General features: G+C 38.6%; 1 protein-coding gene across 1 annotated transcript in view; it reads right to left on the reverse strand.

The window, feature by feature from the left end:
• The window catches only part of CFAP53 (cilia and flagella associated protein 53), a gene marked incomplete at its 3' end in the record, with an annotated part of 59,866 nt that overhangs the window by 25,782 nt on the left and 19,310 nt on the right, over positions 1-14,774 (reverse strand). Inside the window, exon 4 of the mRNA XM_082667782.1 lies at positions 2,866-3,169. Within this exon, the coding sequence (XP_082523908.1) occupies positions 2,866-3,169 (304 nt within the window). The remainder of the gene's footprint in view (positions 1-2,865; positions 3,170-14,774) is intronic.

The raw sequence follows: 14,774 nt of genomic DNA on the forward strand, positions 1-14,774 counted from the left end.
GGGCACGCGGGCTCTAGATGAGGCACACAAGCTCAGTAGTTGTGGCACATGGGCTTAGTTGCCCTGCAGCATGTAGGATCTTAGTTCCCTGACCAGGGATTGAACCTGCGTCCCCTGCATTGTAAGGTGGATTCTTTACCACTGGACCACCAGGGAAGTCCCTGGGACATATTTTAAAACAAAAACAGAAGCGGGTAGAATATAGGAAATCAACATGTCAAAATGCAACAGCTGCTGAAACTGGGAGATCAGTACATGAGTATGATCATTGTACTCTCCACTTCTGTGCATTTGAAAATGTGCATATTATTATTTAATATGACATTACTGTTATAATTATAACAAATGTTATAATTATAACATTAAAAAGGGTGGAAAAACATTCTTGAAATTACAAAATAATAGAGATAAAGAACCCATCAGTGGCTGCCAGGGGTTAGGGTTGAGGGTGGTGATGAAATAAAATTTATATTTTAAGGTAGGATGAAAATGTAAACATAAAATTCTTTCTCTCTCTGTTTGGGCCTCCTCCCTCCCCCTTTACAGTGCAATGTGCATCTTCATTATACATTAACCAGACCTCCTCAAAGATGGGAATGCCTACTTCACGGCAAAGATCAATTCTTTTTTCTTTCTTCTGACGCCAGCAATAGAACTTTATAGAAGATTAATATTCTTTCCCAACTCTGTAAGGGGTCATGGTGACTTACTGCTTGCTTTGTATGTGCTTACCCGGACTGTATCTTTGGTGAACTTATGTAAAATGTCAGTGTGTCATTGTGATGTATGATCCTCTGTCTTGAAAATGTATATGACTGTGCCTTCAACTACTAACAGGTGGAACAATTCTTAGAGCTTCTGAGAGTCTGTCTCTTGTATTATATAATCCTTAGTTTGGCTTGAATAAAATTCTCTTTTCCTTCTTAACTTGATTGTTAATTGAATTTTCTTTGACAGAGGTTATAACAGTAAAGGAGTAGCTGGAAGGAGTTTCTTTGAATGATGGAACAATTCTATATCCTGATTCAGTAGTGATTACATAAATGTAGTGGTTACATTGGTAAAATTTCATAGAACTATACCCCTTCCTCCAAAGAGTGCACGTAAAAGCTGGTGAAATCCAAAGGAGGGTTTTTTAGTTTAGTTAAATAAGGGAGTAACTTTAGATGAAAGTATTATATAAGTCTTTATAAGTCTCTCTATATAATATTTTGTCATGTAAAGGTACACAGAAACTCTAATATTTTTGGCAACTCCTTGTTAAAGTTATTTCCAAAAAAAAATTTTTTTAAAGTAAGGTAGAAATAGAGATAGCTAGGTGTGCTATAAAAAATAAATATTTTGTCTTTGCCCCTGGTTCCTGGCACATAGCTCCTAACACCCTTGAAATCTCCAAAGTGATAAGATTATCTTTTGTAGCCTAATGAGATGACCAGTGGCTGGACCCCCTAGATAGCTTCAGGATGGGAGATGATAACTAGAAAGACCAAACTATGTGATCAGAGGGTTGGAACTTTAGCTCCACCCCTTGACCTCCAGGGAGGGAAGAGGGGCCAGAGATTGAGTTCAATCACCAATGGTGATTGAATTAATCAATCATGCCCATGTGATGAACCCTCCATAAACTCCCAAATGATGAGGTCCAGAGAGCTTCTGGATTGAACGCATCAAGGTGGTGGGGGCATGGAAGCTCTGTGTACCACCCCACATACCTTCCCCTATGCATCTCTTCCATTTGACCATCTCTGAGTTGTATACCTTACAATAAGCTGGTAATGGTAAGTAAAGCACTTTCCTAAGTTCTATGAGCTGTTTTAGTGAATTACTGAAATTGAGGGGGAGTCATGAGAACCTTGGACTTTGTAGCCAAGCTGGACAGAAGTGTGGGTAACCTAGGGACCCACTACTTGTGATGGGTATCTGAAGTGAGGGCAGTCTTGTGGGACTAAGCCCTTCAACTTACGGAGTCTGACACTAACTCCATATAGTATCAGAACTGAATCAAATTGTAGGACACCTAATCAGTGTCTGCAGAGCATCAGAGTACTGTCTGATGTGAGAAAAAAAACCACACATTTGGTGTCAGAAGTGTTGTGAGTAAAACTGGCTCACTAAGTATCTTACATCAGAGGAGGGGGTATATATAAGGCCATTTGGGGGCCACTATTTTGATTTTCTTAGAGATCTACTAAACTCTTCAAAATAAAACAATCTTAAACCCAGAGAAGATTTCTGGGCTCTGCATATACCTTACCTTTGATGTTTCTTATGGTTTCAAATTTCAATACTTGGGATTCTCCAAGAAAATACTACCATCTTCCTAAATTCAGTGGTATTAAAGTATCAGATGTTGAAAGCTTTATATACGTATAAAACTGCTACCTTTTTGAGTGCTTGCACACATTTCCATTGACAACCCTAATTTGTATATACTAGGGGCAGTGATCTTGTAGGAACAAAATTATTGATGCTGGTGGTCTGGGGGGTCACTGTAGCTATTGTATAAGCACTTTATATAGGATTTGGAAACTATCAATTATCCATATCAAAGAATGGGGGGATGTTGCCAAATTGCCACTAGGCTTCATTGGCACTGCCGATGATTATCCCATTTCATCCTCACAACAAAGACAAGTGTCCTTTGCCTCATTTTGTAGATGAGGAAACTGAATCACAGTAGTGAAGTAACTTGCCCTATACAATGAGATGGCACTGTCAGCTGGGCCTTGAAATCCAAGGCTCTGACCATGGTCTGTTGCTCTGTGAATGAGCCTTGGCCATCAGGCAAACTACAGTAGCAGGCCGGCAAACTGTATTCTAGCCACTGAGTTCATCGTCCTATCACAAGCATTTCAAAAGACCCACCACAAGGCGCGCCTCCTCCTCCTTCAGCCGCCGCGCTGCCTGCCTTTGCGCCTGGATGCTGGTGATCTGGGCATTCAGCCCCAGCCGTGTGTTCTCCACCAGCTCTCTTTGTCTCCTCGCCTCTTTGGCTTCTCGCTTCTCTTTGGCCAGTCGGTCTTCCTCCCAGAGCTTTGAGAACATCTGCTCTTCCACCAGCTTCTGCCTTTTCAGCTCCTCATTAAATGCTATCTGTGCTTTCCGATCCTTGCTCACTGCCTTCTGATGGATACAGGACAACTCAACACGGAGCTCCTCACAGCGTTCCCTGAAAGGACAATTTTAAAAAGAAACCCAGCCTTTCATAAGACATTGGTCTCTGTAGGCACAAATCTGCACAGTCAGACACTGAAGTAAGAAAGTTAAAGACCTGGATGTAGGCCATCTGAACACCGGAAACACATGAGGGAGCAGCAAGGAGGCAGGCACCATGATGCCACAGACAAAGCACAGGCACTGGAGTCAAGCAGAACAGGCTTTGAAATCTGGTTTTGATATTTCCTATGTGACCTTAGATCAAAAACTCGATCTATCTGAGCCTGTTTCTATATCTGTGAAAGAACTGACTTTCAAGGTTCTGGTAAGAATCAGAGCTAGATGGACATAAATACCTAGTAGGTAACAGGAACTCAGTAAATGGCAACTACTATTATTACTATAGAGGAAATAGAAGAGGGATGAGTCCCTGCAACATTACAAGTAGATTAAGGCTTTGGTAGAAAGAGACCCTGCATGTACATCCAAGAAAAGACCCAAGGATAGAGTTAGCATATCATGGTGATGTTTCCCCATTGCATCTAGATTCCTGGCAGGGCATACATCCACTGAAGGGGTTTCTGCTAGAGTTGAGAAAACAGCCCTCTTGTTGCCTTTTTACAACCAGGCTTGTGTCACCATTCAAGAAGAAATGCTATCTCAGTAAGTGTTTGGACCTCATCCTTTCTTTCAGCCTCAGTAATTTAAATTTCTTCAAATGTTCTTGACTGAGCCCATTTTTAATTTAAGAGCTGTGAAATTATTTAGGAATATTTTCAAAACCCTACTCTCCTCTTCCTCCCTACCCCCTCCCAGACCAGACTTGTTAAATCAGAATGTTTAACACATCTGTACTTTTTAAAAGCTCCTCAGATGGTTCTGACATATAGCCAAGTTTGAGAACCTGTGATGGAAGGCAATGTTTTTTATAAACATCAAGTCTTCCTGGTTTCTAAATCAAATTCTACACCTAGAAGCTAAAGTTTGGAGAATAGCCTCAATAAAGAACTTTTAAAGAAATTCGAGTTGTTAAGACTGAAAGAAAAGATGAGGTCTAAGCTCTTATTGCAAGAGTGGTCAATTTCACACAAAATGAAACCCCCAAAATACATTTTAACATTTAAAAAAACGAATTCAGCTGTCTGAAATTCATCACTGAAATTCTCAGAATTGGCCATGATAACTTATTAAAGTCCTTCCCAATCCTATGATTCATACTCTAACAAAGGTATTCAATTAATGGAAATCTAAAGCCTAAGGATAGTAAGTATGGCTTATATTTTTAAATTTTTATTTAAAATCAACTCTTTCTTCCTAAGTATAAAACTAATACATGTTCATTGCAGAAAAACTAGAAAATATAGAAAAGTATGAAGACACTAAAAATAACACGTAATCCTACTATCAGGAGATAATCACTATTAGCATGTTAATATATTTCTTTCCAGTCTTATGTATGTGCATTTTTACTAGAACTGGAGTTATTCTGCATATCTATATCTCCTTGTATGTTAATTTTTCCACCTACCATTATATTGGGAATGCTTCCTCATGAAATATTCTTTAAAACAATTCCTAACCTTAGAACTTTATTACAGTTTACTAAGCTGCATAACAGAGGTTACAGCCTATAAATATATCACAGTTTACTTAAACATTCCCCTATTTGATGAACATATAGGTTATGTCTAACTTTTATTACAATGTTGCAATGAACATTGTTTCTGTAGCTCTTTCTGTTTATTGCTAATGACTTTCTTAAGGTAATTCCTTCCTTAATATGAAATCTAAGAGTACAAAGACATTCTTAAGGCAGTTGATGATGCATGCTGCCAAGAATGCCAGAATTAACACATTATTGACCAGAGATGTATTAATACGTCTTTTGTTACCCGAACATTATCGACCAGAGACGTATCAATATGGTTTTAGAGAGTGATACAATTAACATCACCATGCGAAGTTGTTAGAGCTTAAAATTGATCACAACTTATGATTGTCATTATCATTCACATTTTGCTCAGTTAGGTTTTTGTTCCAACCCTGTGTGTATTATAAATGCAAGTTTATTATCATAAAATTTTCAAAAATAATGCATTGAGAAATTTTGAGTGAAGAAGAATTTTTCAGTGAATTTTATGCAGATACTTACTCTGATTGTCTGAGTGACATATATGCTAGTGTCTCAGAAGATGGTAGTTCTTCAGAATACAGTTCTGATTCAGACGATGTGAATATTAGACCAACAAAAAGACAAAAAACCTTAGTGATTGATTCTGATACAGAAAGTGAAAATGAAACTCACGGTGCTGGAGAATGCTCCTTTGCTTCTACAGAAGAGTGGACTGAGGACAACATTTCATAACAAAAATTAGAAGACTTTAGAGGTGTGTCAGGTATAACGATTGAATGTAATAACCCGCAAAGTATTAGCAAAATAACAGAATTAATTTTTGGTAATGACTTTTTCAAGTTGGTCGCTTCTCAAACAAACTTGTATCACCAACAGAATGAAAAATCATATAAAAAGTATGATAAGGCTTTAAAATGGACTGATGTAACCAATAGTGACATGAAGAAGTTTCTTGGATTAAAAATTTTGATGGGACAAATAAGAAAGTCACACTGGAAAGAATAGTCGGTTGATCCCTTACTTGAAACCTATTTTTCCAAAGATTATGACCAGAAGAAGGTTCGAACAAATAATGACATTTCTTCACTTTAACGATAACTTGGAAATTCCACTTCCTGCAGACAGAATTTCAAAAGTTAAAGCTCTTTTGGATTATTTTCTACCAAAATTTCAATTGATCTATACACTCAAACAAGAGCTATCACTTGATGAGGCAATGATAAAGTGGAGAGGACGACTCAGATTCAAAACCTATAATCCCGGAAAACTTACAAAATATGGAATTTCGGTCAGGATGGTTAGCAAAAGTGAAACCGGATATATATGCAACCTTGAGATTTACATGGGTGAAGAAAAGAAACTTCAAGAAACGGTTTCAGTCCTACAACCTTATCTTAGTTCATGGCACCATATTTATCAAGACAATTATTACAACAGTGTGTCCACATCTGAAATACTGTTAAAAAATAAAACCAGAGTTTGTGGGACCATAAGAGATAATTGTGGTCTACCAAACCAATTAAAGGATAAATCTAAAAATCTACAGAGGGGAGAAATGACATTCTTATGAAAGGGAGAAGTGATTCTTCTTATATGGAAAGACAAGAGGTTAGTCCGCATGGTGACAGTTATTCATGACGCCTCCATAGCATCTACAGGAAAGGAAGACAGGAGGAGTGGCCATCAGATAACTAAGCCCACTTGTCTAATAGAGTATAATAAATATAGAAGGAGTTGATCGATCTGATCAATGCCTGGAAAACTTCAATATCCTCTGGAAAACTCAAAAATGGTATAAGAAAGTGGGTTTCTATTTGAGTAATTGCGGTTTATTCAATGTGTTTAAAATTAATTGTAGCTTTAATGCACAGAATAAAATGACTTACAAGCAACTTTTGTTAGCAATAGTTAGAGAATGGGTAACTGACCATTCTGGTGAATGTAGTGGTAGTCCCGCACCTGGTCCTTCTTGTGGCGTTTCTAAAAAAGTCCCCCGCAAAGATCCACCTTGTCAACTATCAAGTAAAATAAAATAACGTATTCTAGAGGAAATAATATCCACAGGACTAAAAAAAAAAAAATGTCACCAGAAAGTGTAGAGTCTGCTCTTCCAGGGGAAAGTGCAGTGAAACATGGTATATTTGTAATAGATGTTCTGTTCCCCCACACAGAGGTGCCTGCTAGGGTCTATCACACTCTAACGAAATATTAGAATGCTTTCGTAAGACATGTACAAAGTTTCAAATAAATACATTAAGTGCAAAAAAAGTTGTTGATATTTACTCAAACGTGGGTGTTTCAATATTCACTTACAAAACAAATCTTTGGCCACAGGCATTAGTTTATGCAAAAATCCCCCAGTCAATAATGTGTTAACACTGCATGAATGAGCTCGTATCATAAACACTTCTTTAGATCAGTAGGTTTTCAAGCTTTTTTGATTATGTATGTCTTTCAGTAAAAAAACTTCTAAGCACCCACAACATTGTTTATAAATTATATGAGGTTATTAATATGTAACTATATCATATAAATTATTTATATGCAAAAATTAAAATAGATGAGCTAAAAAACATCAAATAAAATATCTATCTATTTTAATGATAATAATCATTAATAAGAGGAAAACATTTTGTCAGTGCTTCACATGGCACTTTCACACATAAAATCTTATTCCATCCTCATAAGTGCCTTGTAACTTAGATGGGGCAGCAAGTATTATCCCCATTTTAAAGTTAAAGAAATCGAAACCTGGCACTTCCCTGGTGGTCCAGGGGTTAAGACTCCACACTCCCAATGCAGGGGATCCGGGTTCAATCCCTGGTCAGGGAACTAGATCCCGCATGCCGCAACTAAAAGATCCCACGTGCTGCAACTAAAGATCCCGCATGTGGCAATGAACATACCACATGCCACAACTAAGACCTGGCGCAGCCAAATAAATAAATAAATATTTTTTTAAAAAGACGGATTTCCCTGGTGGTGCAGTGGTTAAGAATCCGCCTGCCAATGCAGGGGACACAGGTTCGAGCCCTGGTCTGGGAACATCCTACATGCTGCAGATCAACTAAGCCTATGTGCCACAACTATTGAGCCTGCACTCTAGAGGCTTGAGCCACAACTACTGAGCCCGTGTGCCATAACTACTGAAGCCCGTGGACCTAGAGCCCATGCTCTGCCACAAGAGAAGCCATCGCAATGAGAAGCACATGCACTGCAATGAAGAGTAGCCCTCACTCACCGCAACTAGAGAAAGCCTGCGCACAGCAACGAAGACCCAACGCAGCCAAAAATAAATAAATAAAAAATAGTAATAAAAGAAAAGAAAGAAAGAAATAGAAACTCAGGGAGCCTAAGTATCTTTCCAAGCCACAGACCCAGGAGTAGTAATATTATTAGCAACAGTTATTAAGTGCTTATTATTTGCCAGGCACTGTTCTAAGCACTTTACATATTTGAACTCTTATGATCTTCATAACAACCAGTCTTGCAACAAACACTATTGTAAGCTAATTATTCTTATTATTTTATCCCCAGTTTACAGATGAGGAAATGAAGGCACAGAGCTGTTAAATATCTTACGTAATTTCATACATTCAATATGTAGTAGAGCAGGGACTGAAGACCTGGCAGTCTGGTCCTGGAGTTCCTTGGTACTTCATTATATCATCAAGTGTTCTGACCACACATCCTAGGATATTCATTTAATAAAAACACCACAAAATACTAAAAAGCCAAAAAATTCCTTCCTTAATCTGGGATCCAATCACTGTGTACAAATATAGGACATTTAAAAAGAAGTCTGGGGCACAGAGGGAACATACCTCAACATAATAAAGGCCATGTATGACAAACCCACAGCTAACATCATACTTAACAGTGAAAAACTGAAAGCATTTCCACTAAGCTCAGGAATAAGACAAGAGTGCCCACTCTCACCACTTTTATTCAACAGTTTGGAAGTCCTAGGCACAGCAATCAGAGAAGAAAAAGAAATAAAAGGAATTCTAATTGGAAACAAAGAAGTAAAACTGTTTGCAGATGACATGATACTATACATAGAAAAATCCTACAGACACCACCAGAAAACTACTAGAGCTCATTGGTGAATTTGGTAAAGTTGCAGGATACAAAATAAATATACAGAAATATGCTGCATTTCTATACCCTAACAGCAAATTATCATAAAGAGAAATTAAGGAAACAATCTCATTTACCATCACATCAAAAAGAATAAAATACCTAGGAATAAACCTACCTAAGGAGGTAAAAGACCTGTACTTGGAACACTAAAAGACTCTAATGAATGGAATTGAAGATGACAAAATGAAATGGAAAGATACACTGTGTTCTTGGATTGGAAGAATTAATATTGTTAAAAAAGGATCATACCACACCCAAGGCAATCTACAAATGCAATGCAACCCCTATCAAAATACCAATGGCATCTTTCACAGAAATAGAACAAATAATTTTAAAATCTGTATGGAAACACAAAAGACCCCAAATAGCTAAAGCAATCTTGAGAAAGAAGAATACAGCTGGAGAAACCATGCTCCCTTTCTTCAGACTATACCACAAAGCTACAGTAATCACAACTGTATGGTACTGGCACAAAAACAGACACACAGATCAATGGAACAGAATAGAGAGCCCAGAAATAAACCCATGAACTTATGGTAAATTAATCTATGATAAAGGAGGCAAGAATATACAATGGAGAAAATATAGTCCCTTCAATAAGTGTTGGGAAAACTGGACAGCTACATGTAGAATAATGAAATCAGAACATTCTCTAACAACATATATAAAAGTAAGCTCAAAATGGATTAAAGATCTAAATGTAAGACTGAATACCATAAAACTCCTAGAGGAAAACATAGACAGAAGACTCTTTGACATAAACCATAGCAATACTTTTTTGGATCTGTCTCCTTAAACAAGGGAAATAAAAGCAAAAATAAACAAATGGGACCTAATTAAACTTAAAAGCTTTTGCATAGCAAAATAAACAATCGACAAAATGAAAAGACAACCTACTGAATGGGAGAAAATATTTGCAAATGATATGACTGATAAGGGGTTAATATCCAACATATATAAACAGTTCATACAACTCAACATCAAAAGAAAAGAAAAAAAAACCCGATTAAAAAATGGGCAGAAGAACTGAAGACATTTCTCCAAAGAGGATATGCAAATGGCCAAAAAGCACATGAAAAGATGCTCAGCATGGTTAATCATCAGGGAAATGCAAATCAAAACCACAATGAGGGGATTCCCTGGTGGTTCAGTGGCTAGCACTCCATGCTTTCACTGCTGGGGGCCCAGGCTCAATCCCTGGTTGGAGAACTAACATCCCATGATGCACGAGGCATGGCCAAAAAAAATGAAAGAAACAAAACCACAATGAGATATCACCTTGCACCTGTCAGAATGGCTATCGTCGGGGGAGACCTTCAAGCTGGCAGAGGATTAAGACGTGGAGATCACCTTCCTCCCCACAAATACATCAGAAATACATCTACATGTGGAACAACTCCTACAGAACACGTACTGAACACTGGCAGAAGACCTCAGACTTCCCCAAAGGCAAGAAACTCCCCACGTACCTGGGTAGGGCAAAAGAAAGAAGAAAAAACAGACAAAAGAATAGGAAGAGGACCTGCACCTCTAGGAGGGAGCTGTGAAGGGGGAAAAGTTTCCACACACTAGGAAGCCCCTTCACTGGTGGATACAGGTGGCAGAGGCGGGAAGCTTCAGAGCCAGGGAGGAGAGTGCAGCAACAGGGGTGCAGAGGGCAAAGCGGAGAGATTCCCACACAGAAGATCAGTGCCGACCAGCACTCACCACCCTGAGAGGCTTGTCTGCTCACTCGCCAGGGTGGGTGCAGGCTGGGAGCTGAGGTTTGGGCTTCGGAGGTCGGATCCCAGTGAGAGGACTGGGGTTGGCTGCGTGAACACTGCCTGAAGGGGCTAGTGCACCACAGCTAGCCGAGAGGGAGTCCGGGAAAAAGTCTGGAACTGCCTAAGAGGCAAGAGACCATTGTTTCAGGGTGCATGAGGAGAGGGTATTCAGAGCACCGCCTAAACGAGTTCCAGAGAGAGGCGCGAGCTGTGGCTATCAGCGCGGACCCCAGAGACGGGCATAAATTGCTAAGGCTGCTACTGCAGCCACCAAGAAGCCTGTGTGCAAGCACAGGTCACTATCCACACCTCCCATCCTGGGAGCCTGGGCAGCCCACCACAGCCAGGGTCCCGTGATCCAGGGACAACTTCCCCGGGAGAACACACGGTGCACCTCAGGCTGTTGCAACGTCACGACAGCCTCTGCCGCTGCAGGCTTGCCCCGCATTCCGTAACCCTCCCTCCCCCCGGCCTCAGTGAGCCAGAGCCCCCGAATCAGCTGCTACTTCAACCCTGTCCTGTCTGGGTGCAGAACAGACGCCCTCAGGCAACCTACACACAGAGGCGGGGCCAAATCCAAAGCTGAACCCCAGGAGCTGTGCGAATGAAGAAGAGAAAGGGAAATTTCTCCCAGCAGCCTCAGGAGCAGCGGATTAAACCTCCACAATCAACTTGATGTACCCTGCATCTGTGGAATACCTGAATAGACAACGAACCATCCCAAAATTGAGGCGGTGGACTTTGGGAGAAACTGTAGACTTGCAGTTTCCTTCCTGCATGTAATTCGTTTCTGGTTTTATGTTTACCTTAGTTTAGTATTTAGAGTTTATTATTATTGGTAGGTTTGTTTATTGATTTGGTTGCTTGCTTCCTTCTATATATATATATATATATACACATATATATTTCCCCTTTCTCTTTTTGTGAGTGTGTATGTGTATGCTTCTATCTGTGATTTTTGTCTGCATAGCTTTGCTTTTACCATTTGTCCTAGGGTTCCGTCTGTCCCTTTTTTCTTTTAGTATAGTTTTTAGCACTTTTTATCATTGGTGGATTTGTTTTTTAGTTTGGTTGCTCTCTTCTTTCTTTTTTTAAATTACTTTATAATTTTTAATAATTTTAAAAAAATTTATTTTAATAACTTTATTTTCTTCCTTCCTTCCTTTCTTTCTTTCTTTCTTTCTTTCTTTCTTTCGTTCTTTCTTTCTTTCTTTCTTTTGTTTTTTCTCCCTTTTCTTCTCAGCCATGTGGTTCACAGGGTCTTGGTGCTCTGGCCAGGTGTCAGGCCTGTGCCTCTGAGGTGGGAGAGCCAAGTTCAGGACATTGGTCCACCAGAGACCTCCTGGCTTCACGTAATATCAAACAGCAAAAGCTCTCCCAGAGATCTCCATCTCAATGCTAAGACCCAGCTCCATCAAATGACCAGCAAGCTACAGAGCTAGACACCTTATGCCAAACAACTAGCAAGACAGGAACACAACCCCACCCATTAGCAGACAGGCTGCCTAAAATCATACTAAGTTCACAGACGACCCAAAACACACCACCAGATGCAGTCCTGCCCACCAGAAAGACAAGATCCAGGCTCATCCACCAGACCACAGGCACTAGTCCCCTCCACCACGAAGCCTACACAACCAACTGAACCAACCTTAGCCACTGAGGGCAGACAACAAAAACAACAGGAACAACAAACCTGCAGCCTATGTAAAGGAGACACAAAAACACAGTAAGTCAAGCAAAATAAGAAGACAGAGAAACACACAGCAGATAAAGGAGCAAGGTAAAAATCCACCAGACCAAAAAAATGAAGAGAAAATGGGCAGTCTACCTGAAAAAGAATTCAGAGTAATGATAATAAAGATTATCCAAAATCTTGGAAATACAAGGAGTAAATACAAGAAACGTTTAAGAAGGACCTAGAAGAAATAAAGATCAAACAAACAATGATGAACAACACAATAAATGAAATTAAAAATTCTCTAGAAGGAATCAATAGCAGAATAATTGAGGCAGAAGAACGGATAAGTAACCTGGAAGATAAAAATAGTGGAAATAACTAACGCAGAGCAGAATAAAAAAAAAAAATGAAAACAACTGAGGACAGTCTCAGAGACCTCTGGGACAACATTAAATGCCCCAACATTCAAATTATAGGGGTCCCAGAAGAAGAAGAGAAAAAGAAAGGGACTGAGAAAATATTTGAAGAGATTATAGTTGAAAACTTCCCTATATGGGAAAGGAAATAGTTAATCAAGTCCAGGAAGCGCAGAGAGTCCCATATAGGATAATTCCAGGGGGAAACATGCTAAGACACATATTAATCAAACTATCAAAAATTAAATAAAAAGAAAAAACATTAAAAAGAGCAAGGGAAAAGCAACAAATAACATACAAAGGAATCCCTATAAGGATAACACCTGATCTATCAGCAGAAACTCTACAAGCCAGAAGGCACAGGCAGGACATATTCAAAGTGATGAAAGGGAAAAACCTACAACCAAGATTACTCTATCCAGCTAGAATATGATTCAGATTTGATGGAGAAATTAAAACCTTTACAGACAATCAAACACCAAGAGAATTCAGCACCATCAAACCAGCTTTACAACACATGCTAAAGGAACTTCTCTAAGCAGGAAACACAAAAGAAGGAAAAGATCTACAATAACAAACCCGAAACAATTAACAAAATGGTAACAGGAACATACATATCGATAACTAACTTAAATGTAAATGGATTAAATGCTCCAATCAAAAGACACAGACTGGCTGAATGGATACCAAAGAACACCCATATATAGGTTTTCTACAGAGACTCACTTAAGACCTAGCGACACATACAGACTGAAAGTGAGGGGATGGATAAAGATATTCCATGCAAAAGGAAATCAAAAGAAAGCTGGAGTAGCAATTCTCATATCAGACAAAATAGACTTCAAAATAAAGACTATTACAAGAGACAAAGAAGGACACTACATAATAATTAAGGGATCAATCCAAGAAGATATAACAATTGTAAATATTTGTGCACCCAACATAGGAGCACCTCAATACATAAGGCAAATGTTAACAGCCATAAAAGGGGAAATCGACAGTAACACAATCATAATACGGGATTTTAACACCCCACTTTCACCAATGGACACATCAGCCAAGATGAAAATAAACAAGGAAACACAAGCTTTAAATGATACATTAAACAGATGGACTTAATTGATATTTTATAGGACATTCCAGCCAAAAACAACAGAATACACTGTCTTCTCAAGTGCTCATGGAACATTCTCCAGGATAGATCATATTGTGGGTCACAAATCAACCCTTGGTAAATTTTAAAAAACTGAAATAGTATAAAGTATCATTTCTGACCACAACGCTATGAGACTAAATATCAATTACAGAAAAAAATCTGTAAAAACTAAAAACACACGGAGGCTAAACAATACACTACTAAATAACCAAGAGATCACTGAAGAAATCAAAGAGGAAATCAAAAAATACCTAGAAACAAATGACAATGAAAACACGATGACCCAAAACCTAGGGGAGGCAGCAAAATCAATTCTAAGAGGGAAGTTTATAGCAATACAATCCTACCTTAAGAAACAAGAAACACCTCAAATAAACAACGTAACTTTACACTTAAAGCAGTTAGAGAAAGAAGAACAATAAAACCCCAAAGTCAGCAGAAAGAAAGAAATCATAAAGATCAGAACAGAAATAAATGAAATAGAAAAGAAGGAGACGATCTCAAAGATCAATAAAACTAAAAGCTGGTTCTTTGAGAAGATAAACAAAATTGATAAAATATTAGCCAGACTCATCAACAAAAAAAGGGACAAGACTCAAATCAACAGAATTAGAAATGAAAAAGGAGAAGTAACAACTGACACTGCAGAAATACAAAGGATCATGAGAGATTACTACAAGCAACCATATGCGGATAATATGGACAACCTGGAAGAAATGGACAAATTCTTAGAAAAGCACAACCTTCCGAAACTGAACCAGGAATAAATAGAAAATGTGAACAGACCAAACACAAGCACTGAAATTGAAACTGTGATTAAAAATCT

This window comes from Grampus griseus (genome assembly GCF_964374135.1).
Source record: "Grampus griseus genome assembly, chromosome: 12".
In the NCBI taxonomy this organism is placed as follows: Eukaryota; Metazoa; Chordata; class Mammalia; order Artiodactyla; family Delphinidae; genus Grampus; species Grampus griseus.